We start from the raw sequence: 15825 nt of genomic DNA, 5'->3' as shown, positions 1-15825 counted from the left end.
AGTCTTAACCCAAGAAATGTGGTGCTAATGGTGGGGTTTCGGACACTTTTATGGGCTGGGAGAGGAGAAGTCTTCCAGGTGTCCTTCATATGTCACCATGTCATAGCTGTCCACCCACCTTTGAGGCTGCCCCTAGTACCTCCCACATAAGGCTGGGTGGTCACAGAGGCATAAATAGAACCAAGAGAAGAGCTCCGCCTGATGTTATTGTCTGAAATGTTGTTTTCTTCTTCCCCTAAAAAGGAGCACATCCTGATAAGAAATCAGAACTTAGTGGGGCTCAAGCTTCCAGAACTTAGTGAAGCAGCTGAGCAGGAAAAAGGTAGGTGGGGTCCGGGCAAATGCTCTCCTCAGGCCAGGGCTGGATTCGTTTTTACCAGATAAAAGGAGGTGAATGTGTAAACTGGAGACTTCTGTCAGGGCTTTGGTCTCAGTGGCGAGTATGTGCCAAACACAGAGGAGGCCCAGCAAATATTTGCAGATAAATGAATGAATCAGATCATGTTTCCTGCCCAGAGAACCTCTAAACTTGTCTCCTCCCAACCAGCACCCACTTCCGGATCCTGCCAGCCCTCCCTGAGCCTTGTTAGCACCTAGAAGTCCTGGAAGGGTGACCCAGGCCTCAACTTTTGACACTTCCTTTTCCTCTCACACCCAGGAAGTCACTCAAATAGAACAGTTCCTCTTTTCAAGACATCAGAGTCATCTCTTGCTTTCTAATCTGCTGTCACCACAAAGTCCAGACACCAGCCCTTTCCTCCCTGGCCCTGCAAGTCCCCACCCACCCACCCTGCCAGACTCATCTGGAAAATAAGACTTTGGATCTCCTGCCTCCCTCCTGCCCCCCATCTCCTGGCTCACCTCTTCTCTGGGTCATGTTACCTGTGGTCAGTCATAGCACAGAAGCCTTCTGCTTAAAGATTGTTGTATGGGCAGGACCAGGGTGCCACCAACTTTGTTGGAAGCCCTGATCTGAAATATAGTTAACTAACAGTGTGAATAGCTACCTATTCAACATTAACAAGAGTCCCAGAAGTAAAATTTTCAACAACTTTTTAAAGTACTAATTAAAGAAAATTAACCATCTTTAGAGGAAAACTTCGGGGAAAAATATATTTTTCCACTTTTAATTTTTATTGTGCTTTTTAAAGCAGCTTCAAAACACTAGGAAAAGATTCATCTAAAAATTTGCCCCACAATCCCCTAAATTCTGAAAAAAACAAAACAAAGTGCAATTTTTATTCTTTCCAGTATTTACCTGCATTTATAATTTTTTTCACAATTGATTTGTATAGCTATATCTTCTTGTTTCTACTTTTTAAACTTATTTCATAACTGATTCCATATATTTTGACCTGTCCTGTTGTTTATCATTGAATAAGTGTACCTTTCCACGGATGCATTGACTGCTGGGTATTCCAAATGTTTACAGTTCTCTTAGCTATGATTAACCACCCTGCTCTAAACAACTCTGTACTCATAGTTTTTTTCTTTCTTCCTTCAATTTATTTCCTTGAACAAATTCTCAGGCTTGAGATTCACTGGGTCAAAGTATAGAAACACTTGCATTTGCCAAATTGCCTCCAGTGTAGACTGCTACCGGCAAAGACTGAGGCGTCTTCCTCCTAAGAACTACCAGCACTGGACTTTGCTTTGCTTTCACTCCTTACAGGCCAGAATATAGTAAGAATCAGATAATCAATAAATGCCACTTTGTTATTACTTCAACTAATTTGCTAGCAAGCAAGTTCAAATTTAAATATTTTAAATGTTTATTTACTCTGTTTTTTCTTAGTGGGCAGATTAGCTTTGCATTGCTCTACCCAAGTGTCCATATGGGTATTAGGGTTTTTTGTTGGTTTATTTTTTGTTGGTAATATATGTAAACTCTATAGACATTAACCTTTTACAATATTCTTCTTTTGAAATTTATTTCTAGTTTCGTACCATTATGCTTGGAAAAGATGCTTGATGTAATTTCAGTCTTCTTAAATTTATTGAGACTTGTTTTGTTCCTAACATATTATCTATTCTAGAGAATGTTTCATGTGCGCTTCAGAAAAATATGTATTCTTTCGCTTTTGGGTGGAATGTTCTGTATATGTTTATTAGGTCCATCTGGTCTGATACGTCATGTAAGGCCAATGCTTCCTCATTGATTTTCTGTCTGGATAATCTCTCCATTGATGAAAGTGGGGTTATTAAAGTCCCTTACAATTATTGCATTGCTGAAAATTTCTCCCTTTCAGTCTGTTAATATTTGTTTTATATTTAGATATTCCTATATTGGGTGCATAAATATTTGCAAATGTTACATCCTCTTGTTGAGTTTGTATTTTTCTTAGTACTTTTTCATCCCATCATTTTTTGCTTTTTAACAAGTTTTACTTTAGAGAAATTGTGAAGTTTTTTTTTTTTAAGATTTTATTTATTTATTTGACAGACAAAGATCACAAGTAGGCAGAGAGGCAGGCAGAGAGAGAAGGAAGCAGTCTGCCTGCTGAGCAGAGAGCCCAATGCAGGGCTCCATCCCAGGATCCTGGATCATGACCTGAGCTGAAGGCAGAGGCTTTAATCCACTGAGCCACCCAGGCACCCCGAGAAATTGTAAAGTTTTTATGATAATCTTTGCCTATTTTTTCTTTTGAGAAGTCTTCCATTATTTAAATTGTTATAAAAACATTACTTCTCCCTAATTGGGATGGCAATCTATTTTCTAATAGTTTGATCTATTTATATTTATTTTGCTAATACCTGTGGAATTTATTTTAAGATATAGGTATTTGGAAATTTAAGATCCTTAATAATTTTTTATTAGTATGTATATTCTTATTATTTTGTGGCTTAGACAATCATATACTACATTCTTTTTTATATATACCAAACACTAGTTCTGAGCGCCTGATTTTCTTTTATTCTAATCAATACTGACCCATTTTAATTACTGCTGCCTTAAAATATATTGTATTATGTAAGACTACTTCTCTTCCACTATTCATCTTTTTCAGAATATTCTTTATGTTCTAGATATAAAGATTCAGTGCAAAATAATAGAAAGAACAACTGCACAAAAAGTCAGGAGATCTGAGTTCCTGTCTCAGCCCAGGAACCAACTGACTGAGTCTTTTTTTTTTTTTTTTTTTTTTTTTTTTAAGATTTCATTTATTTGACAGAGATCACAAGTAGGCAGAGAGGCAGGCAGAGAGAGAGGAGGAAGCAGGCTCCCCGCTGAGCAGAGAGCCCAATGCAGGGCTCAATCCCAGGACCCTGGAATCATGACCTGAGCTGAAGGCAGAGGCTTTAACCCACTGAGCCACCCAGGCGCCCCCGACTGAGTCTTTAAATGCATTCTTCAACCTCTGTTCCCTCTTATACGAGCTGACCTCAGAAGGCTCATAGCTCTAAAAAGTAAGATTCAAGGATTACAGGTCTTTTTTGGTTTTGCCTCTTAACTACCCATTTCTTTAAGTGAGATTATACAACATTTTAATTGTGATTGCTCTAAAGCTACACACTGGATTCAGAACTGTCCTAGTGTTGTTTGTTTTATAGTTTATAGACTTTTTTAAATTACTTACTTTGAAAAAATTTAGTTCTCATTCCACATGGTGTGTCCCTCTATAAATCTGGGTTTTCCTTTCTTTTTCCTCTAAAAGATTTGAAGTTCTTTGTACAGGTCTCCTTATCTCTTATTAGGGCACATTCTGTACATTCTTACCTATTCATGAAGAAGACTCTTTTTTTCATTAGATTTTCCTAGTTGACAATCAGTGGCATAGATGAATACTGCTTGGTATTATATGCGTTTCTTTTATATGAAGAAATGATACATGGATTACTACAGTGACTAACTAGCACAATTACTATAACTAGAGTGATTACTGCATGCCAGGTACTGGATTAAGCATCTGATAATATTTCACTTAATGCTCATAGCAAACCTAGGAGGCAGGCCTTACCATATCCCTTTTACAGATGAGGAAATTGAAGCCTGGGGAGGATAAGTTCACATGGTTATTAATTGCTGAAGCCAGGATCAGAATCCAGAGGTGACCAAATCCAAAGGCTCTTGACCACTTTGCACAATGCTTTTTTCACATTCACAATCTGTTATTTTTATTTTATTGAATTCACTGTTTGTCTTGGTTGTGTATTTGTGCATATGTGTGTGTATACTTGTGTATCTGTCCAAGTTTTCTACTTTGGCAACATTCTCTAATACAATAATGGTGATAAGGAGAATACTTGCCTTGTTTCTGTTTTTAATTGAATTGTTTTTGTGTTTTTCTTTGAAGGATCATGTTGTGTCTGATTCTTAAATAGATGTACTATTTTAATTTATTATATTATTTTAATTATTAAATATTTTATATTCCTAAATAGAAAAAGATATGTAATAAATCTATAAAATATAAAAATGCATTATTTCATCATATAGTATACCATTTTACATATTTCATGTTATTTTATGTATACTATATGTTTATATATTTTTATATATAGTGTATTATTTCACTTTTTTATTATTTTAAGGAAATATTCTGGTCTTTAAACCTTCAAGATTTATGTTGAATTTCATCAATTTGCTTATTGAAGAATTACATAAATTCAGTCATTTAATATAGTAATAATTTTCCAAATTTAGAAATAAAGCCTTGTGGTCCTGGAATAAAATTCATTTGGTCATGTTGTATTTTCTTTTATGTGTACTACCAAATTTTCTCCATAAGTATTTCTTTTAAAGTGTTCTGTAACATTCTGGCATTAGTTAAGATAAAATCTACGTTGCTTTAACATAGAGGCCCAGAAGTATGCTAACCTGCAGGGTAGAGAAGAATGTGTCAGCCTCGAGTAATGATTCTAAGGCAAGCTGTCAGGTTAGCAGGTGGCTCTGCTTCACATAATCATTCAGGGACCTTAGTTTCTTCTCTGCATTTGTATACATTCTCCTAGATGTATCTTTATAGAAATACATAAGTTTTGCCATGGGATAGTATCTTAGAAGTGGAACTGCTTGATCAAAAGGCATTTATATTTAAATACATATACATACTGCCAAATTAACTTATAAAATGTATACCAATTTTGGGTCTTCTGGGTGGCTCAGTTATTAAGCATCTGCCTTCAGCTCAGGTCATGATTCCAGGGATTAAGCCCCCCATCGGGCTCCCTGCTTAGCAGGAAGCCTGCTTCTCCCTCTCCCACTCCCCTCGCTTGTGTCTCTCTCTCACTGTCTGTCTCTCTGTCAATTAAATAAATAAAATTTTTTAAAAATATATGCCAATTTAGATATCCACTACGTGCCCTCCCTCCCATTTTTCTGTCATTTCTAGGATCTGGGTGGTTAAGAGTTTAAGCTTCAACACTGATTAGCTGCATAGCCTTGGGCAAGTTTCTTAGTCTCTAGATGGCTCAGTTTGCTCATCTATATTATAGGTATAATAATAGTACTATAGTACCTATTTCGTTGGGCTGATATAATGTTTTTATGTGATACTGATCTTTATTCCAGCAGAAAACTGACATACATTTTTAATTCCTATAATCAAGGTTGTGGAACTCTGTCACATGTGGGATGTTGTCCTGTGTGCTCCACAGTATATGTAGGATGGTGCTGGAGATGTGGTGAACAGCCACACGTGTTTGATTGATATCTGCAGATTTGGGACTTCCTTTTCCTACATTCTGAACATTCTGAATCAAAGAGCTTCTTCCCCTCTCTTATCTAGCATGAAAGACTCTGGGAGTCTCCGTGAAAGCTAAAGAGGCCAGCTCTTTTTGGGAGCTCTAAATACAACAATGTATATGAGCTCATAGGAAAAACTCGAGTCTCTTATGTTAATTGTTGGCTGTCCCTTTGGGAAATGGGAAAGATCCTTATCAGAACATTCTGGAATCTTAAGAACTTTGGCTCTCTTTCAGTTTCTGAGGATTGGGAGGCTCTTTCCTGCTGCATCTAGTCTTTCCAACAATCCAACAAGTTCTCTTCACAGACCATTTGTAGGATGTTTGGGTCCTAATCATTTGCAGGTCATTTCATGCCAAAGATGTGAGGCTGATTGTGGGCTAGTTCCCAGACTGCATGCTGGGAATGCAGAGGTGAAAAAGACTCAGGCTCTCCCTTCAAGAAGAGGGCCTTGTTTTGGCTGTCATTACTGGTTCCTTTAGTTACCTCAACAACATCCATCCCATCTCTCAGCACTCCTAACCTCCTCACCGAGCTCAATTCACTGCCTATACTCAGCCAGAGGAAATCTCTGAAATACAAATCTGGTTCAGCATCTTCAGGGCCCTTTATTCAGCTCTTAAGATGAGCACTAGAATCCTTAGTAGGATGTACAAGGCCCTGTGTAATTAACCCTCCTCCCCTTTCCCACATTTTCAAGGGCCACTCTCCTCACTCTCAATATCTTGGCCTTCCTTCAGCAACTCACTCCTCCTCCTTGGCTTGGCACCGGCACAGAACCTGGAATGTTCTTCCTCTCATCCTCTTTGCCTAATGAACTCTCATTCAGTCTTTTCTGCTCAAATGTCACTTTTCTAGGGAACACTTTTCCAGTACCTCCAGATCCTTCTGTCTTATAAAATCTATCACAATATGAAATGAAATGTTTGATCTAAATGTAATGTAATTAATCTCTGTCCCATGAGGTAACAAGCCCCCAGAGGACAGTAACTTGTTTATTTTGCTCAGCATTATATCCCTAGTTCCTAGCCCATTGTCTGAATCATAGTAAGCACTCAATAAATACTGGATAAATGAATGAGTTCACTTTCACCTTCTAGGAGAGGAAACACAAGGATAGAAAACGTCACTATAATATATTGTATCCAGACTTTACAATACAAAGTACCTTGGAACATAGGGAAAGAAGCAGCCAGCTCAATAGGGGTGAGTGAGGGCAGGATTCCAGGAGCAGCTGCTTTGAGCTGAGGAAAAGAAAGGCACAGGAGGCAGAAGCAACAGCAGGAGCAAAGACACACATGCATCTTCCAGTTCTTGGCATCCTTCAGGAACAGAAGTAATCCTACGTAAACCAAGTGTGGGTCATGTGTTCTAGAGAGATGGATACCAAGGGTGGAGTATGAGTAGGAAGTAGGGAAAGTGAAGGCTTTGAGGGACAATTAATGAGTTTGAACTTCATTCAGGACCCATTGGAAAGCCAGAGAAACCTGCAGATAAGGAAGCATCAGGATCAGAGCTGAATTTGAGAATAATTCTTCTGGACAAATTTTGAAAGCTGGCCTGAAATGGGATAGGCTGGAGGCAGGGAGACTGGTAAAAAGGGTATGGAAACAGCATGGTGAGAGGTGGTAAGACTGTAGATTGAGATGGACAGGAGGGGCATGTGGAGGACAGGTTTGAGAGCTCTCTGGAGGTCAGCTTGCCAGGACTTGATGAGGAGACAGGGTAGAGGGGAAGACCAGAAAGACCACCAACTGTGTGTCTGGATGGCCAAGGTGGGTGACGGCATCATAAATGAGGATGGGGAGAACAGGAGGAAGAGCTCACCTGAGGAGAAAGACATCAAGTTTGGATTTTGATATGCTGAATGCTCATGGAGAGCAGCTTGGATGCCACAGTCTGACAGACCTAGTTTTGCATCCCAGTTCTACTACTAATTAGCTGGAACACTGGGAAATCTACTTAACTTAGGTGAGCCTAAGTTTCCTAGAATGCAGAAAATTAGCTTAGCAATATTTATCTTGCAAGGCTATTGTAAGGAATAAATCAGAAACTACACCTAACACAAGTTGATGTTTGATAAGAGTGGCTGCTGATATTGTTTTCATCATCTTGATCCAAGTGACAACATCTAGGAAGTAGTTGGATATCTGGACATGGAGGTTGAGAGAGATATGGGGAGTCCCTCTAGCTACTCCAGTCTGAGCTCAGAGCCCTCAGATTTCAGACAGGGAAAAGTCCTCCTTGAGAAGATCAATCTGAGGAAAGTTTATCCCCAACCAATAGCTTTGACCTTTTGGGGGTTATTCTGAGTCTCAGAGCATCTTTAATCAGAAGCCCCAGAAGTTATTTTTCTAAGTCTTGGAGATTGCCAGAAACAAATGCTTTCATTGGAATGAGCTAATACAGGCAGATATGTTTAAAACAATTCTACTGTTAAAATGCCTCTTGCATATTATAAAAATATTTAAATAATAATGAAAAATGCAAGAAAGTAAATATAGCTTCTAACAAATGCCCTCTTCCCACAAATACAGGAGGAGGAAGGGAAGAAGGAAGAAGATTATATTAGATTGCTAGATGTACTTATTTTAGATAAAAAGTATGAAAATTTAATTGAACTTGAATTAAGGCAGAGTGAAACTGTAGGAATTGCTGAATTTTGGCATTTTCTTCCTCTAGAAAACAGAGATTCGTTTTTTAAAGTTTAAAATATACATTATGAAATGCATTAAGAGTTTGGAGTCATTGAGGTACTTTTTTTACATTCCATGTTTTAAATTTGGATTATTGACTTCCTACTGAAAAAGATGCAAGTGACCGCATTTCTTCCCACCTTCATATTTCTTCCTATCCTTCCATCTCCACAAATACAAATGATAAATTATACTTTTTGTACTGTCAAGGCTTTACCATCTACGTTCCTTTCTGTAAATATAATTTCCATAGTTAGTTAGCCCTAAAGTTATATGTAAAAGGATTTAACGCTGACCATCATTACCTAGTTTTACGATGGCTCACCATTACCTAGTTTGTGATTTTGATTTATGTTTTGTTTAGCTAGATTTTATTATCCAATAGTTTTTCTAGAAGGGCTCAAAGGTGCTGTTTCCTGAATTTTAGTACGTTTAAAAATGTTATCTTTATTCTTGAAGGACAGCTTGCAAAGTTTTAAATTTTGGGTCATTCTTTTCCTTAGAACTTGGTAGATGCTACAGTGTATTTAATGTTGTAGAGAAGTCTGAGACCAGCTGATTTCCAGCTCCCCTCAACCTCCACCTCTCCCTGTAGATGGCTTACTCTTTCCACAAGGGCAGTTGGAGAAGCACTTCTTTATACATACGTGTGTGTGTGTGTGTGTGTGTATAAATGTATATATGAATTGTTCCTTTTGTTCACTAGTTCAAAGACACCACAATCTGTAAATTTCTCACCAGTATCTCAACTACAGGTCCATTATTTAATCTCTAAATACTTCAGTCTTTCTTTCTTAGTTGTCATGTAGTTTCCATGCCATTGTTCTCATTTTATTTCTTTTTGATATGGACATTTTCACCTGGATTTTCTCTTTACCTAAATATATTGTGAAGGTCAATTTTCATTGACTCCTTCCAACCTTATCTGAGATCCCTGTTCTCCCTGCAGTGCTTAGCTGAAGACTGGATATTTTATGTTTGCTTTATTACTGCTTTGGTAGTAGGGAAAAGGGGAAGTTCAAATGGAACTGTGTGTAGTGGTGTTTGTAGGATTGGTTTCTGCTCTTTTTCTATAACTTTGTTCATAGTCCAACATATGAATTTATTACACTGCAGTATGGGCATATCTTATGCTTTTAGGTGAGTAGTAGTGGATTATAGATTATTCCCCAATTTAGGGTAGAATTGTAGAGACAATCAGCCCAGGTGTTTATGTTCCAGACTTGGCTCAACTATTCCCAGCAGCCATTTTCACTCCTCTGTCAGATAGAGGAAAGGAAAAATAGACAAAAGCCAGGTGGTGGGTATATTAGAGGGCACAGATTGCGTGGAGCACTGGGTGTGGTGCAAAAATAATGAATACTGTTATGCTGAAAATAAATAAATTTTTAAAAAAAGAAGATCTAATTTGGATTTTTGAAAGGAAAAAAAAATCTAAGGATTTTGGCCACTATGCTATTTTTCAAAAGTGGTGGTCAGGGGTAGGGAGCAGCTTCAACTGGGGCTTTCCATGTGTCTCCTGCCCACACTTTATTGGATGGGCTTGTTTTATTTTTTTTTCTTTTGTCTTACATTCTGGTAAATCCCTCCATATTGTTTGAGATAATCAGCTCTGGTAGAATGCTGTGCAATCATTCTGCTTTTCCTCTCCCCTCTTACTCAGTAAGAAAAGCAAATAGTAGCACAGGAAGTTTTTTTCTCTTGTTGGGAGTATTGTTGTAGTAGCATGGAGATCCTTCCTTTCTGAAGAAACTTTCTGAATCTCCTATGGAGGCTGCCTGCTCACTCCCTCAGTCTACTTCCCTTCTCATTCTGTGGTATTACACTCTTGCCAGAATTCTTCCTCTTAACATCGTCCCCTCAGTAATGATTCTTTGAGGGAAAAAAAAAAAGGGCTATCAAGGGTGGGAGCTCTACATTTATTCCTAGCAAGTTCTGTCTTTCTCTAGCCATTATTTTTTTTCTGCATATAACTTTTTATTAAAAATTAACATATCATATAATGTATTATTTGCTTTGGGGATACAGATCTGTGAATCATCTGTCTTACCCAATTCACAGCTCTCACCATAGCACATACACTCCCCAATGTCCATAACCCAGCTACCCCATCCCTCCCCCCTACTCCCCAGCAACCCTCAGTTTGTTTCTTGAGATTAAGAGTCTCTTATGGTTTGTCTCCCTCCCAAGACAAGATGGGAACTCCCTGGTCCTATCTTGTTTCATTTTTTAACCCTCCCTACCCACCACGACGCCCCGCCCCACCTCTCAAATTCCTCATATCAGAGAGATCATATGATAATTGTTTTTCTCTGATTGACTTATTTTGCTTAGCATAATACCCTCTAGTTCCATCCACATCATTGTCTAGCCATTATTTTTAAAGATGATTGCTTTTTCTTATATTTGAGAGTTGCTGGTATATTTATGGTTTTAAAAGTTTTGTAATTGTTGACTTAATGAGGAGGATAACAGGTTCTAGGATCTACAAGTTCTAGGATCACCCTTCAGATAGCCATCTTATCAGGGCTAGAAGGCCTCACTAGTTATTTTTTTGTGGGGCATGGGGGGCTCAACCTAGGCAACTTCTCTTGGCAAAAGCCCCTGGTATGGCTTTCATTTGATTACTAGTTCTTCTTTGGTTCAATTAATCATATGGATTTCTCAGGAGTCCACTGCTTAATTATCTCTGTGCTGGGTGCAGTGTGGATACATAAAGGTATAGCAAGGCCAGAGGGAACACAAGGTTTATCATCTATCACAGTGAAAAGTCAGAGAGCAGTAAGTGCCAGGACAGAACCCAAGAGATGACTGGTAGCTAAGAGAACATCTAGTTCAATCTTATATTCAAAGAAGGATCACTGACTACCCCCATTTCTGACAGATCACCCTCCAGACTTTGCTGGGATACCTTAAGTACCAGCAAACTCCTGAACACTGTTCTGTTTTTGGAAAGCTCAAAATATTTAAATAATCTTTATCTTGAACCAAACTACATAAGTCTTCTTCTCTCTGCATGTTCTCCTTTGGAGAAACTTCTAATTCACATGACTCCCAACCTTAGCTGCACTTAGATGGCTAAAACAAGTATACCTCTAGTCCCAATCTCTGGCCTGGTGTACAATTCTGGAAAAAGAGCTGGGTGGAAACCTGCCCATGAGAGATGGTAGAACATGGATGACTAGAAGTCCTGCATGTGAATGGAAACCAACCATTGTATGGGATGAAGATACCTGATTTCACCCAAGTAAAAGAGATTTGAGGCTTTTAATCCTAAAGGTACCATAAGCCCATAGGAAGGTACAGTGAGTCTATGCTGCATGAATAACAAATGTCAATGCCAGGGACATTTGCCCATGTCTTCCTGAGTTAAGCACTTGTTAGAACGTATCTGGGACAGCAACAGTCAGAACGTGTGCAGGAAGGGAATGATATCTAGAGGGCATAGGCCATAGTGGGTGATAATGAACAGATGGAAAAACAAGGGTAAAGCTTGGAGAAGGGAAGCTTTAGAGAGCTACAAGAGCTGTCTTCAAACAGGAGAAAGATTTATGGGAAGGAGAATACTTGGTTGGTTCTTTCTGCTCTCAGAGCACACACCCAGGATAGTTTCATGAGATTTAAAAAAAAAAAAAAGGCTGTTCATTGGTTCTTTTGGCTAAGAGGCATCTATTTCTGGGATCTGTAAAAGATCTAATGACCCTAACCTTACCCTGGAAAAACACTGTTTCTATTTCTATCTATGGGGATATGGAACCAGATTTCTAGGTAGGACATCAGTGATTGAATCACTGAGTTCATTTGAGAAAGAATAATTGGGCAACAGGCCTCCTGAGAAGCCTGCCAAAGAGAGGGGACTTTTCCAAATATTACAGCTAAAGAGCAACCAGCTTTCAGTTGCCAGAAACCAACCCTGAACCCCAGACACAGGAGCCTGCTTGGTACTGTGGGGAGCAATGGGAAGAACTAGAATTTAAAGCAGATGAAATTGATTTGAAATCTGACAATGAGTTACTAGTTTTGTGACTTTAAGTTATTAACCTTGCAGAGTCTTGACTTACCTACCTGTAAAATAGGATGATTAAGTTCTAGCTCACTGGATCATTGTGAAGATAAAATAAAAATTATAAAGCCCCTAGCATATAATTAGGTTCTTATAAACTGAAGCAAGTTACCAACAGTGCTACTGTGGTTTCAGACATTTTATAAGTTACGCACTTTGGTCTTTTTCAGGGCTCCCTTCTGAACTCTCCTCAGCTATTGAGGAAGAAGAACCAAAGACTGGCTTGGATGTTATGCCTAATATTTCTGACATGCTGCTGCGCAAACTGCGGGTCCACAGGTCTCTCCCTGGAAGGTAAAATGAAGGCATGGGTTGCATAAGACACTGTATTGGGTAGGCCCTGTGTTAGATTCTAGATGGGACATAGGACAGCATGGGCCTTGATTTTTGACCCCAGAATGTTCAAAGTCTAATAGTCCAGTCAGGGCTAATGCAGCAAAAAATAAAAAGAATAATAAAGAGCCATGTAAGGTGGTTCTAACTCAAACAGCAGATGGGTTTCACAGGTGGGCATGAGGTATCACCAGAGGCTCATGGCAGCAGAGGGTGGTAGACTTTGGCCCAGGAGAAATGGTTTCAGTCTGAGATCTATCATTTACCCATAACTGAGAGATTCTAGGTCTGATTTATGCATAAACAGAGATGTAGAACATTTGGAACCACACGAAGAAGGATTGCTTGGGAAATCTACCAGGCTCTTCCACACATGGAGAAAGTGACTTCACTTGCCAAATATCATCCTCCTCACCTACACGACAAAGGTCATAAGTGAGCTGTCATTGGTAGGATGCTGCACTAGCTAAAAGAGACAGTGTGTAAGCAGGCATGTCAGCACATGGTACACCCTTGATAACTGGATTGAAAAATGTATGGAGGAGATAAGAGAGGATATCACTAAGGAATAGGAATTGAGTGGGTGCCTGCAATGGAGGCATCCTGCCAGGCTCAAGTAACCTGGAGACTAAATTGTTGGGGGCCTGAGAAAGGCCATTAGGAGGAGAAACCAGATGTAACAGAACTCCCTGACTTGGGGGAAAGGAAAACAACTTTTGTCCAGGGGATGCGATGTTCAAACTGCACCCTATCATCACCTAAAACACTGTCATCAGGCAATGCTCAGAGGGGCCTAGAAACTAAGCCAGCATCAGGAAAAGTGCCAGAAACAGGTCAGAAGCGGGTTGCATTCTGGAGAAAGGGGAGCCCTCCTACATTGTTGCTGGGAATGCAAGCTGGTGCAGCCACTCTGGAAAACAGTATGGAGGTTCCTCAAAAAGTTGAAAACAGAGCTACCCTATGACCCAGCAATTGCACTACTGGATATTCATCATAAAGATATAAATGTAGTGACCCAAAGGGGCACGGACACCTCAACGTTTATAGCAGCAACGTCCACAATAGCCAAACTATGGAAAGAACCTAGATGTCTATCAACAGATGAATGGATAAATAAGATGTGGTATATATATATATACACACAATGGAATACTAGGCAGCCATCAAAAATGAAATCTTGTCATTTGCGATGACATGGATGGAACTCGAGGGTATTATGCTGAGCAAAATAAGTCAATCAGAGAAAGACAATTATCGTTTGATCTCATGGATATGAGGAATTTGAGAAACAAGACAGAGGATCATAAGGGAAAGGAGGGGAAAATCAAACAAGATAAAATCAGAGAGGGAGACAAAACATAGGAGATTCTTAATCTCAGGAAACAAACTGAGGGTTGCTGGAGGGGAGGAGATGTTAGGGATAGGGTGTCTGGTTGATAGACTTTGGGGAAGGTATGTGCTATGTTGAGTGCTGTGAATTCTGTAAGACTGATGAATCACAGACCTGTACCCCTATAATACATTATAGGCAAATTTAAAAAAAAGAAACAGGTTGCATCCACAGCTGAGGAAGGGCATGGGTGGGGCCAGTTCATCGCAGGGAAGGCAGAGAGAGGCTGTCCAGAGCAGGGAACCAAAGGAGAAGCATGGCAGCTCACTGCAGGTTACAGAGCATGTTTATATGCTGTGCCTTTTGGTGTTTGTAACAACCCAGTGAGGCAGAAACGGAATATTTTGTTTATCTTCAGTGAGAGAAAAGAGGCAAAGCAACATGCTAGTAAGTGACAGAGTCAGGAATTGAACTCAGGGTGGGCTGAGTTGCAGACTCAGTGCCTTTCCATTATACTAGGGGCCTGTTACAAGTACCCAAACCAGCACTGGTACTCTTTTTTTTTTTTTAATAGATTTTTTTTTAAAGATTTTATTTATTTATTTGACAGAGATCACAAGCAGGCAGTGAGGCAGGCAGAGAGAGAAAGGGAGAAGGAAGCAGGCTCTCTGCTGAGCAGAGAGCCTGATGCGGGACTCAATCTCAGGACTCTGAGATCATGACCTGAGCCGAAGGCAGAGGCCCAACCCACCGAGCCACCCAGGCGTTCAGCACTGGTACTCTTGTCTGTAAGGAACAAGGCTGGTGAATAGTATTATTGACTTCTTTTTCCTCAATAAAGCTGAAGATAATTAGTTTCATTACAGCTCACCTCCAGCTAATTAAATTCCCCCAGCTTACCTGGGTGAGGAAACTGAGCAGTTCTATCTTCTATGAGTTAATAGCTACTAGCTACAAACCTTGAGGCCACATTGGACCTGCATGGGCCTGCATGGGTCTGCATGGTCAATGAATTAAGATCAGCATCTGAACCTGTGATCCAGGCTCTCAGATTGTAGTCAGTGGCTCTCATGCATTGAGAGATACATTGTCCATCCCCAAACTTTCTGCTCCAACCACTAAACCAGGCTCCCTCCTCCTGGCCTCAGTAAAGGCTATTTGCAGCTTAGGCTCATGGCTGGGCCCAGAACGCTCTACTCCTGTTTTGGAGCTTGGGATAGATGGGCAAAGAGTTGCCCAGCAGAAGGGGACGCCAGAATTTCAAGAATCCTTCACTTAGAAAAAATATGGGGAAATTTAATTTCCCCATGAGTTTTAATATGAAGTTTTAATATGAGTTTTAATATGAAGGAGTTGGTTTCATGATCTATGTGGGCTATGTGAATTGGGACTGGACCATACCAAGAAGGAGCTCAGGGAGTCAGAAAATTGAATGAATTCAGAAGAAAAATCAGGTCTGGTGATGCCTGGGTGGCTTAATCAGTTAGGCATCTGCCTTCAACTCAGAGCATGATCCCAAGGCCCTGGGATCAAGTCCCACATTGGGCTCCTTGCTCAGCGAGGAGCCTGCTTCTTCCTCTCCCTCTGCCCCTCCCCTGCTTGTGCTCACTCACTCACACTCTTTCTCTCTCTGACAAATCAATAAACAAAATCTAGAAAGAAAGGAAGGAAGGAAGGAAGGGAGAAAGAGAGAGAGAAAGGTAAGGTCTGAAGCCCA

The 15825-nt window shown here is 39.8% G+C and overlaps 1 protein-coding gene across 1 annotated transcript in view; it reads left to right on the top strand.

Annotated features, from left to right (window-relative positions):
• IRAG1 (inositol 1,4,5-triphosphate receptor associated 1) overlaps positions 1–15825 on the top strand; it is a 126433-nt gene that overhangs the window by 72119 nt on the left and 38489 nt on the right. The window contains 2 exon segments of the mRNA XM_044258830.1: positions 244–322; positions 12616–12739. Coding sequence (XP_044114765.1) covers positions 244–322; positions 12616–12739 — 203 coding nt within the window.

The sequence above is a fragment of the Neovison vison genome, chromosome 7, assembly GCF_020171115.1.
Source record: "Neovison vison isolate M4711 chromosome 7, ASM_NN_V1, whole genome shotgun sequence".
In the NCBI taxonomy this organism is placed as follows: domain Eukaryota; kingdom Metazoa; phylum Chordata; class Mammalia; order Carnivora; family Mustelidae; genus Neogale; species Neogale vison.
The sequence above is the reverse complement of the archived record's forward strand: the minus strand, read 5'-3'. Positions and strand labels throughout refer to the sequence as shown.